Source organism: Pimephales promelas, chromosome 5, assembly GCF_988280905.1.
Source record: "Pimephales promelas chromosome 5, fPimPro1.hap1.1, whole genome shotgun sequence".
Lineage (NCBI taxonomy): Eukaryota > Metazoa > Chordata > Actinopteri > Cypriniformes > Leuciscidae > Pimephales > Pimephales promelas.
The window spans coordinates 16,506,571-16,522,608 of record NC_142773.1 but is presented as its reverse complement, the minus strand read 5'-3'; the positions used below and the strand labels follow the sequence as shown (position 1 = coordinate 16,522,608).

General features: G+C 37.2%; 1 protein-coding gene across 1 annotated transcript; it reads right to left on the bottom strand.

Annotated features, from left to right (window-relative positions):
* Nucleotides 1–1,539: 1,539 nt before the first annotated feature.
* Nucleotides 1,540–12,625, bottom strand: pcolce2a (procollagen C-endopeptidase enhancer 2a). The gene is made up of 9 exons (XM_039661255.2): nucleotides 12,385–12,625; nucleotides 11,978–12,086; nucleotides 9,164–9,419; nucleotides 8,807–8,931; nucleotides 8,545–8,681; nucleotides 6,166–6,332; nucleotides 5,761–5,844; nucleotides 5,007–5,174; nucleotides 1,540–2,935 (listed from the first exon to the last, which is right to left on the bottom strand). Exons 1-9 carry the CDS (start codon nucleotides 12,549–12,551, stop codon nucleotides 2,805–2,807), a joined length of 1,344 nt encoding a protein of 447 aa, XP_039517189.2. The 5' UTR covers nucleotides 12,552–12,625; the 3' UTR covers nucleotides 1,540–2,804.
* Between the last annotated feature and the right edge of the window lie 3,413 nt (nucleotides 12,626–16,038).

Genomic DNA, 16,038 nt, shown 5'->3' with positions numbered 1-16,038 from the left:
TTTATCTGGGCTTTCAACAAAATTCTACACACGTCACACGTGCTACTGAGGTGTTTTCGTGCTCGTCTAGTCAACACTATCTGGGTCGAGAACACAACAGTAACTGTTCGGTCTCCTCTTCCCCGTAAATACGCTCTGGATACATTTTAAGTGCATCATTCTGTATCCAATCATTTGGCCGGATCCTGTGATTTCCTAAGATTTAATAACCACTTATGGTTGAGGAGAGATTCTGTGATATGATTGTAAAGCACTTTGAGTGTAGGCATATATGAAAGCGCTATAAATGCCCTATTCATTCATTCATTCATTCATTCATAAAGCTGGATTTCTCCATCCAGTCTGAAAAGTGTTTTCCGTGTTGGTTTTCCTATATGCTAAAGTCTATTCCGGCGCAGTATATTTTATAACGTCCTATAATGGTAGCCTAATGCTGGTAGATTGGCACCTGTTGAATTTCCTTTGATGAAACAAAACACAAACACACACACACACACACACACACACACACACATACACAGTATGAAACTCGCTATCGCGTAGAAGCTGCGCGTGTGTGCTTTCCATTGTCTCACATTGCCGCACACACAGGCATTCATAATGGCCAATAGCGAGTTTCACACACTGTGTATGTGTGTGTGTGTGTGTGTGTGTGTGTTTTGTTTCATCAAAGGAGACCGAAAAGCTACTATTTTGGGTTTATCCATGGCAGTTCGACTTCACACACACACACGCGCGCGCTCTGAGCCAGTGGACGCGCACTGTTATGAATGCACAATGTTTCGACTTTAATCTCGAAACATTTCGACTTTAATCTCGAAACATTTCGACTTTAATCTCGAAACATTCCGACTTTAATCTCGAAACATTCCGACTTTAATCTCGAAACATTTCGACTTTAATCTCGAAACATTTCGACTTTAATCTCGAAACATTTCGACTTTAATCTCGAAACATTCCGACTTTAATCTCGAAACATTCCGACTTTAATCTCGAAACATTTCGACTTTAATCTCGAAACATTTCGACTTTAATCTCGAAACATTTCGACTTTAATCTCGAAATGCTAGATTTTTTTTTTTTTTTTTTACAGATTTTTTTTTTTTTAAGATTTTTTTTTTTTTTACTGACTTTTTTTTTTTTTTTAGGTTGCGGTTCAGGGCTTCCGTAGAAAATCGGCTGAATTGATTCGAAAACGGTAAAACCCAACTGTTTAACTCTGGGGGAGTGGTAAAATGAGCCTATTTCCAAAAAAAGTGGAGTATCCCTTTAACAAGTGCACTTTGTAATAATGTAAAATTAATGGTTTTACTTTAAAGGCCATTGTACTCTTATTTTGATGTGTTGACTAACATACAAAAAGCACACGTTACATACTTGATTTTAATTTAACTGTAGTGTGTTTTATATTTAATATTTTATTGAAAGTTATTATATAGTTTAATGTACTAAATTGCAACTTCTCAACAAACACATGTAATTACATATATAATTCAATATATGATATATTGTTGTTTCAATAAAATGTCAATAAAAGTATATTTTAGTTTGTGTTGTCAGTAGTACACATTACACTTTAACCATACTTCAAAGACAATGAGAAGTAATTATGTAATTATATATTAAGATGTACTTAAGTCCTACTTAAGTGGTCAAAATCACTCTTAAGTTCAAATTTAAACAATAATGCACTTTAATTTAACTGTAAGTAACCTGCAATTAAGTGTCCACAATCATTATATTCACTTCACACTCAAGTATATATTATTTTAAAGTATTGTATTTCCATAATAAGTAGGCCTATGTTATCTAGAATTATGCTAAATTGCACTTCTTTTTCACAAGGAAAGTAAAAAAAAATGATCTGCAGTCTTTGTGAAGAAAGACTATAGAAAATGATCATGTCCCATGACATAATAATACAATATTATACCCTGTATAATATATTAAATTTACAAAATATAGTACTTTTCCTAAATTGCAGTTACTCATTAGGTAAACATGGGGTGAACTGTGGCCAGAAGGTAAGCTATGCTATAACTAATTTAAAAGTTGAAAAATAATAGAAATTAAACTGACTCCCTCATATACACTAAGCAAACTCTAGCTTTTCATTTCCACTCAATTTTCATTTTATTTTCCCATTGTTTGAAAAATCAAGTTATAACACGTTTCTGAGCTGCACAAGAGCATTCAGTATTTCAAATAAAATACTGCATCGCACGAGTGACATAGGAACTTTCTGTAGTAACCCCATCTGACATAAAAGCAATTTACAGTGCACTTCATTTTGACAACATTTCATTTTGTCATCTTCAATCTTCGTTCACTCATTACAACACTATGGATTAGATAAATGTCAGATACAAAGGCCAACATGTCCGCCGCTCTCGTAAATGTCAGCACCCCCCAGCTACTGCAAATGACAGTTTGTTGTAGCGAGTGCCTTCATTTTTCCTCATGCTCTGCAACAGTTCAGATCTTCAGTCCAACTCTTAAAGGAAAGTGCTTTTTACTATAACTATTTTAGAAGTTATGTTTTTTAAGAACTATTTTAGAAGTTATGATTTTGAGGGCCTCGTTGATTTATGTTGTCAAAGATATTTAAGTCATGTTCCTTAAAAAATAAAAAAGACAGAATGAAACAAACTATTTTTTAAAGTTTTTGCAAATGTTCTATTGTGGGAGAAAATGTGAAAAAGTCATAGCAGTCTTAAATACTGGAAGAGTCCTTCAAGTATGAATATTAAATGCACTTACATCAAGTGAATACTATAGGTCATAGAAATCCAGATTCCAGCACATTAACAGCGAATATTCTTCAGCACTCCCAGATCCCGTTGCTTCTTGGTTTTAAAGGCCATCACAAAGTTATAAGGGGAAACAATACCCTGTCCCTGTTCATCTGTGTGTCCCATGACAATGTAGTTAAGCCCTGAAAAAAACAAAACAAATATAATATTTTTTCATTATATATGTATTCATAATATATTCATAATAATATGTTTTACTTGAAATATATATTTCATTTTATATATTTATATATATATATATATATATATATATATATAATGAAACAATACTCTAAAAGAATGTACTTATAAAAATTACTGTATGTACTTTTTTGACTGTACTAAACAAAAAAAATAAATAAATAACCAATTTATTTTAAAAAATAGCCAATAGTATTTCGACACCCGGGTTGCCAGTTAGTGGAAAACACTATTTTATTGCAGCCATGACAGCCAGCTAACAAACTACTGTAGGTCAGAGATTGCAGATTGCAGATTCCTCGGCATCATCTAAAAAGCTCTATGGCATATTAAAATACGAATTAATCAGCTCAACAACTTAGGCTACAGTGTAAAAGCCATTGCACACTGAGTCCGAAATTTTCGGACGCGTTTTTTCGTATCCATGATTTGGTTGCTCTGAATTGTCAAAACACCAATCAAATTGCTTGCTACCTACGGATGCGAAAAACTCTAAAAAATCGGACCCCATTCGATTTTTTTAATGATGGACGAAAGTTTCGGAGGTGGTGTGCAAGCGTGATTGACATAACGTGAGGTCGTATTTATTTTTGAACGTGCGTAAATTTCGGCCTTAAGGCTCATTACCTTCCATTGTTAATTGTGCTTTTCCTCAGTCAGGAAACCCACATGAGCGTCGAGTTTGAGCAGGAGGGGGCGGGGAAACGACTCTCTCCAATATTTTGAATTAACCGCTAGCTCTCAATATTACATACTGCACCTTTAAGTGCAAACTGAATGTAATTGTCACAGTGTTGATTTATGTTCCCTGGGGTCTACTAGAGGTCATCTTCCCCCACAGTTTTATTCACATTAGAAACTGCATTTCCCACAATCCTTGTCTGCTCTCATCACGGTTAATTACACCCAGCTGTTCCCCATCATGATTGTTAGTTCTGTGTGTATAAATACGTAGTCCTTGTTGTATGTCACACTGTGTCTGGAGGTCTGGGTTCTCTTGTTTTGGATTGCTTTGTATGGACTTTGACCTTTTGCCTGCCTGGATTTACGTTTACGGGTTGCCCAATAAATGCATTTGGATCCTAACTTTTTGTGTGTGCGTCAAGCACTTAATTACATGTTAGTTTCAAGTGTTTTTTGACCCAAGTAGGACTCAGCATAATTTCATAATTTACATAATTTTATAATTAATTCAAAGTAATGTCAAATGGCTGACAAACACATTTGTGGTAAACTGAAGTATATGCCTATACTTTAATGTCATTTTATTTAAACTTTTATGTCATATATTTAAATACATTTGTAATTACTATTAATTTAGTAAATTTTGAATATATTAACTCTAAATATTACCTCAATTAACACACTACCAAAGTCAACACATATAACACATTTAACTATTGAAGAACACAGCCGCGTTTGCTTTAATATAACATGAGCCAAAGCAAATAATATTCCCTTGCTTTTCATTTCAACAAAAAGAAAATTCCACCGCAAATGATTAATGTTAAACTGTTCCTCTGAACTGCCAAAAAACAATTCCTGCATATTTTAACGCAAATTCTTCCATGGCACATTTTCTAGAAATTCCCCCCTCAAAACAAAACCGTTGCTTTTCAGAGTTTCCGAGCAGTGGCTTACTATTTCGACACTAAGTGAGCTGAGGTAAAGCATGGCACCAATAAAGTCACATACCATCCATGGGGTTGAAGAGAATTATTATTCTAGCTGTCCACGATTCAAGGAAACCGACTGAGACCCTCTCTTGAGCGAGCTTAAGTTACACACCGTGACGCCGAAATGGCATATCCTGCCTGAAATATCTCAACACCACTAATGTAGCCAAAGGATTCTGGTGGGTTGGGGGTGGGCTCGAAATTTGCAAACTATCACCTTCCAAAATCCACCTCAATCAACTATAAACATCTGCTGAAGTCGCTGGCTGTTCTGGTTTAAGTTAAAATGATTAAGGTTAGGGTTCTTGTAGATCATGGTCAGTGTGAAGATACTCACCTCTTCTGACTAGAGGGCATTTTTTACAGAGGACCGTGACTTTTGTGCTCATAGTCTTCCCAGCCTGTTGAATGGCTAAACTTCCTTCCTTGTAAAGGTGAATGAGGGAAAAGGTGGCGAGGATGCTGTGGTCCCTCATGGCTGCCGAGATAAGGGTGGCGGTGATCACTGTGGGGAGGGAAAAACAGACTAAATTCACAGAATCAGGGTTTCTTCTTTGAACAAATGCATAAAATTGCATGTGCATGGTTATGTATAAAGTATGTATAGTTTTGTTGTGCCTGCTGTCATTTTTACTGCGCTCAGCAGCTTTACTGCCACTGCAATTATTAAAAAAAAGAAAGAGCTGAGTCTCAGTATCGGCCTGAACACATTTTCCATCTATAAACATTATTAAAACAGAGGCGGGGAATGAGAGCTTTAGTTAACTTAAAAAAAAAAAAAAAAAAACAACAGTGAAATATTTCTGTCAGTTCAAATAGGTTTATGTCACTTTGAGGTGTTACATCTCTTAAAATGTTAGAGATGTAACATACATATATTCATATTTGAATGTTTATAGGACACATTCAAGTATACTACTAGTACATGTGTACTCACTACGAAGCGTATATTTGTATCAGACTAATTTGTTTAATGCATTAGTCCTGAAAATGTGAAAAATAACCTCGAGAAGAAATTCTCAGAATTCCTCCAATTATTTATTTGGGTTTGCAGAAAGCAAAAACATTTCAATCACACAACGGCCACTTACCAAAGTTACTAGAGCAGTAGTGGCTTTCAATTGTTCCAGTCCTTTTGCATTTTTGCTTGCAAAGACCTTCTGAATATGTAAGGGCTTTTTGAAAAAAAAGAGAGCAAAAAAAGATTTTCATCTGCAGCATGTCCTTGTACACTAAAATACAATGTAAAACACAGCAAAAGTCACATACATTTATTTCTGTTAAAGCACTTTAGTAACAAAATAGAAGCACATTAGTCTTCCCATGTGACCAAACTAATGCGTTCCATATGAACCAAACATAATAAATCTTTAATACATTCCAATGACATTACCTACACACGTTTATTTCTATAATATACAGCAGTTTTACACCGTGCCGCTACTTGCATTTTTCATTTGAAATGAAACCTTGTGGAAAGTGGGCTGTGGACTGACCTGCGGGCCGTGTGGTGGGTGGGATGGTGCTCATGGGGGTGAGAGGGGCGCTGGCTGTGCTGAGACTCCTCCATTTAAAGCGGTAATGGCCGATGAATCCATCCGCAGTTAGACTCAGGTCAGACAGAAACATGATGAGGAGATGATTGCCATCCGAATAAATTGGCCTACGAGACAAAATGAATAAATAAATGTTTGAAATGACATGTGGGCAATATGGAAGCTTGTTTTACGCCACAAAATAAAAAGGTTTTATGTCTGTTTTTCTCAGAATTGTGTGATATAAACTCAGTATTGTGAGTTATGATGTCAGAATTGAATGATATATTTGATGTAGTTTATATATCACAATTCTGACTTTATAACTTGCTTTATATTTTGCAATTCTGTCTGCAAGGTTGTTTCCACCATATGATGAAACAATTTAAAAGATAATAATGATTTTTATCTCACGATTCTGACTTTTTTTTCAGAATTGTGAAATATAAACTTGTATTTGTGAGTTATAAAGTCAGAATTGTGTGATATAAACTCCCAACTGTGAGAGAAATTTTATTTCACGATAACGATATATCACAATATAGTTGATGCAATATAGTTTTTCATGTGAAGTAGGTTTTATTTAACATGTATTTAGACATTTATACGTCAAGACATAATGTTTTATCACTTATATACCTTGAAACTGCGCTATTAGAGTCTATGTATAAAAGAGTTTTAGAATTAAGGCCCCAATATACTTCAAGCAAATCGAAGGATAAACTGGTGTGCCATCATTTCGAACATAATCCGTTCTAAAATAAAAATCGTGTGGAGTTTGGTTTCAGAAAAGTTTGCTCCGACTGGTAAACAAACCAAACTACCATTGGTGTAATTCTAATTGAAAGTGACACTGTTTTTTTATGTTTAATACTGTAAAGCTGTTTGCGTTAAAGCAATTTATTGTATAAAGTGCTGTATAAATTAAACGTAATGTGAACTGCTGCTTTCTCACCGCTGTCATTTTTATTGTGTGTTTATTTTGTTATAAAACATACATATATACATATGTCCATTTAGGGGTGTGATCCTGGTCAAGACAATCTCCTGAACTCCAAACTGAATGTCAGAATGGGAAAGAAAGTGATATAAGCAATTTTGAGTGTGGCATGGTTGTTGGTGCCAGACGGGCCAGTCTGAGTAATTCACAATCTGCTCAGTTACTGGGATTTTCACGCACAACCATTTCTAGGGTTTACAAAGAATGGTGTGAAAAAGGAAAAACATCCAGTATGCGGCAGTCCTGTGGGCGAAATCCCTTGTTGATGCTAGAGGTCAGAGGAGAATGGGCCGACTGATTCAAGCTGATAGAAGAGCAACTTTGACTGAAATAACCACTCCTTACAACCGAGGTATGCAGCAAAGCATTTATGAAGCCACAACACGCACAACCTTGAGGCGGATGGGCTACAACAGCAGAAGACCCCAACGGGTACCACTCATCTCCACTACAAAAATAGGAAAATGAGGCTACAATTTGCAAGAGCTCACCAAAATTGGACAGTTGAAGACTGGAAAAATGTTGCCTGGTCTGATGAGTCTCGATTTCTGTTGAGACATTCAGATGGTAAAGTCAGAATTTGGCGTAAACTGAATGAGAACATGGATCCATCATGCCTTGTTACCACTGTGCAGGCTGGTGGTGGTGGTGTAATGGTGTGGGGGATGTTTTCGTGGCACACTTTAGGCCTCTTAGTGCCAATTGGGCATCGTTTAAATGCCACGGCCTACCTAAACATTGTTTCTGACCATGTCCATCCCTTTATGGCCACCATGTACACATCCATGATGTCTACTTCAGCAGGATAATGCACCATGTCACAAAGCTTGAATCATTTCAAATTGTTATCATGAACATGACAATGAGTTCACTGTACTAATATGGCCCCCACAGTCACCAGATCTCAACCCAATAGAGTATCTTTGGGATGTGGTGGAACTTGAGTTTCGTGCCCTGGATGTGCATCCCACAAATCTCCATCAGCTGCAAGATGCTATCCTATCAATATGGGCCGACATTTCTAAAGAATGCTTTCAGCACCTTGTTGAATCAATGCCATGTAGGAATTAAGGCAGTTCTGAAGGCGAAAGGGGGTCAAACACAGTATTAGTATGGTGTTCCTAATTATCCTTTAAGTGAGTGTATTTACATACAGCACTGTGAGCGGCGTCAGGGTGTTCGCTAACAGAACTTCGCCATGAAAATATTTGAATGGGGGGGAAAACATGCAATAATGTAGCATCAACAAGTCTAAAAATTCGAGGTCAGTGTCTGTGGTGGTTTCTCTGCTTAGTGAACGAGTGGTAAATGGTGTATGTGTGATGGACTGAGGGTCTCACATGGGTGGGCTGTCTCCGCAGAACTTGCCGATCTTCCGTGACTCATTCATTTCTCCACCATTAAACGCAGCCACATGGTCATAGCGGCAGGAGCTGTCCCTCTCCACATCAAACTTCTCAAACTTCAGCTCAATGATCTGAGAGGGGGGAAGTTACTAAGCAATTTAAAAAGATGTTTATTCATACTCATCCTGTCAATGTGATGTCAATGATGCATGACTTGTGACATGATCTGGAATTGATAGAAATAATAAATGAACACCTGGTCTTGAGGAGCAACAATATGCCAGGCACATGTTACTCCTGCTGGGTAGTCTTTATCTGGCCAGTTAGGGGTCTTTATCGTCCCAGAGGGCTTGTCTAAAAGACCCCCGCAATACCGGTCACCTGCCGTGAACAATCATTGCATATTAGTCTGATGACATTAAATCATTGCAGATTTATTTGAAAATACTGAGGTCTGTAGTGCTGCATTTTGAAATAATTTCTGGAAATTTGAGTGTGCATTTACAGAAAAAAAAAAAACCTGATGAGCAAAACAAAACACGAGCTGAATTGAAATAACAGGGAAGGGCCACTTACTATATTTGGATTGGTAATAAGTTGGTAGTCTTTTTACCTCTTTCATTTGGGCGAATCGCTGAGTATACAGCAAGGAAACCACTCCCAGCTGTGTTGGCATCTGACACCATGACCACTTGCATCTTGTTTCCACTGGTGACCAGCGCTCCGGGTTTGACAGTACCACAGAAGCGGCCGAGACGCTGCCCGTTGATGTGGCCATTGTAAACATCAACAAAGTCATATCTGCAAAGACTATCACTCTCGAGATCCAGAACCCGGAACAAGAGGGAGACGACCCTCCCCTGAGGAACCTGTAGACGGTTAATTGAGATTAGTCAACACAGTCCCTTGGCAACTTGTAACTATTTTACATTTTGCCATATTGGTGGAGAATATCATTCATTCGTTTTGCTTAAAGCTACACTGTGTGATTTTTACCCCCATTAGTTTCTGTTCCTCTCAATTCCGATTTCGTTTTAACTCCTACGGTGGCCAATGTAGTCCAAGATTAACATGGCTTCCAGTTCGACCTCGTCCATGAGTGTTAACTGAAACGTAAACGCGAAAGGCGAAACTTTAATTAACGGGTATGTCCCTCTTCAACATGACATCATGACTTTTGCGTAAACATACATGCCACTTTCGAGTCAAGTGGCGTGTTATCGCTACACATTTTGAGCTATCCGCGTGTATGCGTGTACGTCTACGCCATTAACGTCCGAGTGATTCCGCGTGTCTGTACGCGCCGTCAAATGTCCGTGCGAAACGAAGCAAAATGTAGATCTACATCTAGGGAGCGATCTCTTTTTTTCCTAGGATGGTAAGGGAACACTCATAAATGCCATTAACCCCAGTGACGGTTAAGTTTAGGGACGGGGTTGAGGTAAGTCATATATTTATATATACAGTAATAACTTTAAGTCAACTGTGTTCAAAAACACGCTGAAAAGCGATTATGTATCTTGATAGCACGCCAAAAATGGAAATACGAATTGGCGTGTAATACACACGCTACTTCATGAGATCAGTCTGCCCTCTTTGGCTAATGCACTTTCAAGATGGAGGGTCAACATGGTGACCGACATTAGAACCCCTTACCCGTCTGTATTTTCAATGGCATATTCTACACTCACGAGAATACTTTATTACTTGAACGAAGTAAATATACATTTAAGAGCACATATTTTTGAAATAACTAAGTGTTTTTAGCTAAGAATAAACTAAAAGAGTTACACAGTGTAGCTTTAATGTTACGTTTAGGTTTTGGGTTAAGGTTGCTTACTTAAAAAAAAATGTTTTTAATAAATTTGCCACCAATTCCACAAAATGTAAAATTGTTACTCTTTCTCATGAGATTAGGAGTAAATTCCCCATATAGCGTAACTCGTTGCCTAACTACCATAGTATGATGCAGCGATAAATTAACTAGTTTCATCTGTTTCTCGAAATCAAAGTAACAAGTAACAAAGCAACACACAGGTGGTGGTGTAATAACATCTGTTAATTAATTAATTCAGAATCGCAATTAATGTCGGATTATTTAGACGAAACACCAGAAAGCCACGTTTTTGATCAAGTTTATGCAGTACGTTTGTTGTACTTCCGTAGGTTATATGCAGATTACAATTCTCCAAAATGCAGCTGTAATGAAGACGGCATTTGAGAACTATGTGCTATTTTTGATCTAGAATGAAATGTATATTTAGGGGCTGTTTACACAACAGCACTTTCAACTAAAAACGTAAAACTTTTTATGAGTTTTGGCCATTCATTTACACGACAACGGCGTTTTGGGGGCCTGAAAACGCACATTTTTGAAAACGGTCTTTGTGTAAACAACAAAAATGTGATTCTCTGTAGATGATGATGTCATACACATGCATATTACGTGTTCAATCTATAGTTTAATCACCATCTAATGGCCAGGACGCAGAATAAAGCGTTTTTAAGTCATTTTCAGTTTTCCGTGTGAATGGAGATCGTCTGTACACAGAAAACTCTGAAAATGGAATGATGAACACTGATGAGCCAGTCTATTATGGTAAGTCAGGTGAAGCGAATATTGTTGATCATCTCCTAACGAGGCCACATATTACGGTCTGGGTGGATTAGATTGTAAGTAAACAATCGGTTCACGTAATAAACATGTTGGATGCAGGAGAAATGTCAGGAATAAGATCTGAGCGACTTTGACAAGAGCCAAATTGTTATGGCAAGGTGACTTGAGTGGGTTTCTTGCGGTCAGCAGTGGTGAGAATTTACAGTGGTCCAAGATGGGGCAAACCACAAACCAGCAACATGTTGGATGCCCAAGTGTGTACACGTGTGCCATTTAATCTGGGGAAATGATGGTAGCCACACAAATTTGCAATGCTGTTTTCAAATGTTCATTGGAAAATGTGGTTTCGGAAAACACTTTTAACAATGAAAGTTGCGAAAGTAGTTGGTTATCAGGGTTTTTGGGAAATAAAAAAAGTACAATTTTCAAATCCACGATCAAAACATTTTACTCATTAGATTACTCTCCAAAAATGCTATAAGGTTGCAGCTGATTTTCAAAAAGAGCTACTCGCGACGCGAGTAACCTATTTGTGCTATGCATGAATCATATTTCAAAAAGTGTGGCTTGTTGAAGTGTACTGCCAGTGAAGTGTGTATTGTTACTTGCCTAGTAAACTATAAAACAGAGAACAGAGGAAATCTACAGAATTACAATAAGGATCAGAATATGGGCCAAAATGCGGCTCGGGACAGTAAGCAACAACCCAGACCAGACGACACTTTTTGAGAGATTTATGGTGCATGGGAAATATTTTCTTTGACAGAAAAGGCATTTAAAGACTGATATCTCCCACGCATCTGTCCTTACTGTAATTCTCCACACACATTTGTTGTTGGGTGGGTAGACACCAGGATACCCCTGACTCCCAATCAGTCCTGTGTCTCCAGTGAGGTTCCCGCCACATGTAAAAACTGGTCTACAATGAGGACAAATGGGAAAACACACAGTTTGAAACACACAAGTATGCTACTTCAAAATCATGTGCTTTATTAGTAGCTACAAAGTAAAATTAATGAACAACAGCATGCTTAATATGTTTTGTTCCTTAATTAGTAGTACAAATTAGTCAAGTTTGTGGGCTATAACACACGGGAACTAATAGATAATGTCACCAACCAAACAGCAAACAGAATTCAGCGTATTTCCATTAATTCGAGCTCAGTGTTATTTTGACATACAGGCATCTAGATATGGATTTAGTATATTCCACATACCTTCGATGTCGTTGCGTAAAAATGACGCTGAACAGGAAAGCGCTCGAGATGCTCCAGATTATAATCCTCATCGTATGAGGCGCGTTTGAACAAATGTAACATTCAGAGAGGAAGAGGAGTGAAATCTCCAGAGATATTATACCGCTGACTGACTGACTGCTTCTCATGAATGTGCCGTTTGTTCAGTGTTGAAGGGCAGTTTCCCTAAAACCCATTTAGTGTAGGCATGTCACTTCCACGTTAGAAGTATTTTTGACTGTAGTGAAGCACGCTGCTGCATTTCTTTATAAAGAGTGATCCAGAACCAATAGCCTATATCCCAGGCTATGTAATTCAGTTTCCTATCTGGAATCTATTTGTGTTTTGCGTGAAGCATTTTTTATTCCGTTTGTATGGTATCTATGATACTTCTTTTAAAAAATAATGAACATTTCGATATTATTAAAGTCCATTTAAATGAGCAGAGAGTGGATTTAATCCTCTGATTTACCCTCATTTTACGCTGACGGAAGACCACTAGATGTCTACCTTGCACAAGATTTTATCAGACTTGATGAGTATCCCATTTTGTATATATATATATATATATATATATATATATACATACATACAAAGTGAGCCAAACGTGGCTATATATATATATATATATATATATATATAGGGAGAGTGAGGTATTTTACTTGTGATCCTAAAGATAAGGGGAAATGAGGTTACAATGAAAGTATCTAAACTAATTTCAGGTTGTTCCCTATCATTTTAAATGAGCAGAATATGACAAAAAAAAAAGTGTTCAAAAAAAGAATACATATGACCAAAAAAAAGTGTTCCTGTTGGCACAATTTGGGGTAAGATGATCCGAGTCCGTGGGTAAGTTGCACCATATGGGTGTAAACTGACCGTCTGAATCTAAATCAAACCCATGTGAAATTGTAAAGATGATATTTAAAAAAAAAAAAAAAAACCTAATTTAATAATAAAATTTCCTTTTATAAATAATCATATTTCTTTTAACTTAAAAGGCATAAAACATATCAAGAAGAAGTTTCAATTTATTTAATTGTTTGCATTTCTGAAACAATATGTTGAACACCAAAGTTGTAACCTTCCAAGCAGACTAAACAGAGAGCTTTTTTGGGTAAAATTAAATAAAAACTGAATTAGAATGAATGTTTTTTCATTCTGAAAAAAGGACAGAGGTATTAAGCATATTCTGGTTCATAAGAGAAGGATTTTGTGTCCTTGTACATTTATATACATACATATATACCAGTTTATACTTCAGAGATTTAGCTTAACTTCAATGCTGGCTCAATTTACCCCAGCTTGTTTGGCTCACTTTGTCCCATATAGCTGCCATTTAAAATAAATAAATAAATGAATAGCTTTGCAATTCAGGCTAACATTTAGCTACACGATTTGAATGGTTTTATACGTTGCTAAATCACCAATGTCCATCAAACATATTTTTAGACCTTGACAAATTTGCTTAAATGTAACAGGCATTACATCTGCTATGCTAAAAAAAACGTCTTTGACAAGCCAAACACAGTTTTTAAAGTAAATGATGCCTTCCACTCCTCCCATGTGCTTCTCCTTTTCACAGTCTGGCAGAAATGATGGCTGGTTCCAAAATACATGTTCACATGACAATAAAAGTCTACGGTTGCCAAGATACGTTACCAACTGGCACATCTTACCCCACTCCCCCCTAACTTGCGTAATAAGTACAATGATGGACAATAGTTTTCTGAAATTGCTTTACAATGAATCAGTTTGCCATCTAGGAGAACCTATTAAGATATTAAAAATATGCCATTTATGATTTTCTCTCCTGTGCTCTTTTAATTCTCAACAGATTGAATCAGAAGGGCAACATGTGGGAGGAATTCGTGCTTTATTCTGAATATTACATACAGATTTGAGCAATTTCCTGCTGACCAAATGTTAGTTGATTGCCCTCTAGCAACTTGGCCCACCGCAAAATGAGGATAAGTGATTTTTACGACGCACTTACAAGGCTTTATTTATTGTACTTGTCTCTGAGCCCTGGCACCGCCTTTGAATCGGCCTCTGGCACCGCAGACAAGGGCTTCAATTTGGGCTGCAGCCATTCTGTGGATTAATATCGGGCTTAATGGAACGAGATGTGGCCACACAGCCAAGTGGGTGACATATAATTCATTAATGCAAACTATTGGCCCAAGGGAACGCATTGACCTGGTAATATTTACTCAAGCGTACTGTAAATTAGCATCTAATGACTCCATACAGGTACTACGTGCAAAGGGGAAGCGACGTTGAAACTGACAGGAATCAGAGCGGGCGGCGGGGACCTTTCTCCATGCCCTCTACCTTTGAAAGAAGATCAGATTTCGGTGCTTTTCTGAAGTTTTAACCAGATGTGTGTTCTTTCAAAGACAACTGGCAGGCTCAGAATGGATATCAGTAAACATCTGTGTCTGTACCTGTAAACAATTTGCACATAAACAATTACAGGCAAATTGAAGAAGCCCTCCCTCTTGTCCAGGGGACTAGAGTTTCAAATATGCACATGGAAGTCATGAAGACCATTACATGGTTTGTTTTTGTATGCGAGGGCCCAAATATCGTATGTCGGTTCATACTTCTGCTGGAGTCTGTGTTATGGTGAAGCCAGATTTTATTTCCCCGGATAGTTTGTGAGAGTCTGTCGGTGTGGCAGTCATATGGAACAGCCTGGGTAAAATATTCCCGTGCCCAACCCCCCCCAGTAAGCTGGTTTTCATTCACACTGTTATCTGAACCCACTCCCAAAAGAAACACAGTCAAGCGATGCCAGACCCTGCTTAGTGTTTGATCTGCAGCTTTAATTGATTGAAAACTATGATGGTGCCTTTGAGGGAGGCTCGCAAACGCATAGTTAGAGTAGGTTCAAGGGTAGAAGGAGACACGGATTTGGATTATTTGGTCCTTTTACCAGCTCTCCGAAGGTAAAACAATGCAGTCTCGCGCTGAATAAATAGCAAATGGAAACTCAGAAGGCAGGAAAACTGATCAACAGCATCTCATGTTTATCACCAACCTGATGTCATTTATTGAGTTGCACCTGTTCAGCACTGGGATTTAGTGTAATAAACTGACTGTAAGTAAAAAATAGAAAAAGAGAAGGGTGTGTGCCAGTTATTGGCACTTGGGGACTTAGTTATAATGAAATCTTCTGTAAAAATCACTTTTTGGGTGATATTAAAATTAAAAAAGGCAGCTGTGAAACCATGAAGAAAGAAAATCTTTCAGCACTGAATTAGGGGAAATGTTCTCAGTACTTACTGTTTATAGCAAGACAACTGAAAAAGTCTTAGGGACAATTATTAGTTCTGAAATAAATGGGTTGGTTTATTTAAAATGTTTTAATGGACAATGAAACGTTTTACTCAACTGGAACAACAAATCAAATCTATCAAAAATTAAGGAATTGGTTTTGTGCCACGTGAAATTCAATCATTCCAATAAGCATGAAACTGCTTTTAAATGTCAGTAGAGATTCAATTGCTTCCATTTTAGTAATTGGTCTAGTACATTTTCTGTGATTTATCCTGCAGTGTCTCAATACACTATCCAAAAGTTAGGGTCAAAGAAACTAATACTGTTCAGCAAGGATGCATTAAATTGATCAAA

What these genes read in the sequence shown, in the direction of transcription:
- pcolce2a (XM_039661255.2), bottom strand. Translation starts at nt 12,551, where the DNA reads ATGAGAAGCAGTCAGTCAGTCAGCGGTATAATATCTCTGGAGATTTCA. An exon ending in AATGTGTGTGGAGAATTACA is followed by an intron (nt 9,420 to 11,977) that starts GTAAGGACAGAT and finishes AACCGTCTACAG; the next exon opens with GTTCCTCAGGGGAGGGTCGT. An exon ending in ATGCCCTCTAGTCAGAAGAG is followed by an intron (nt 2,936 to 5,006) that starts GTGAGTATCTTC and finishes TGTTTTTTTCAG; the next exon opens with GGCTTAACTACATTGTCATG.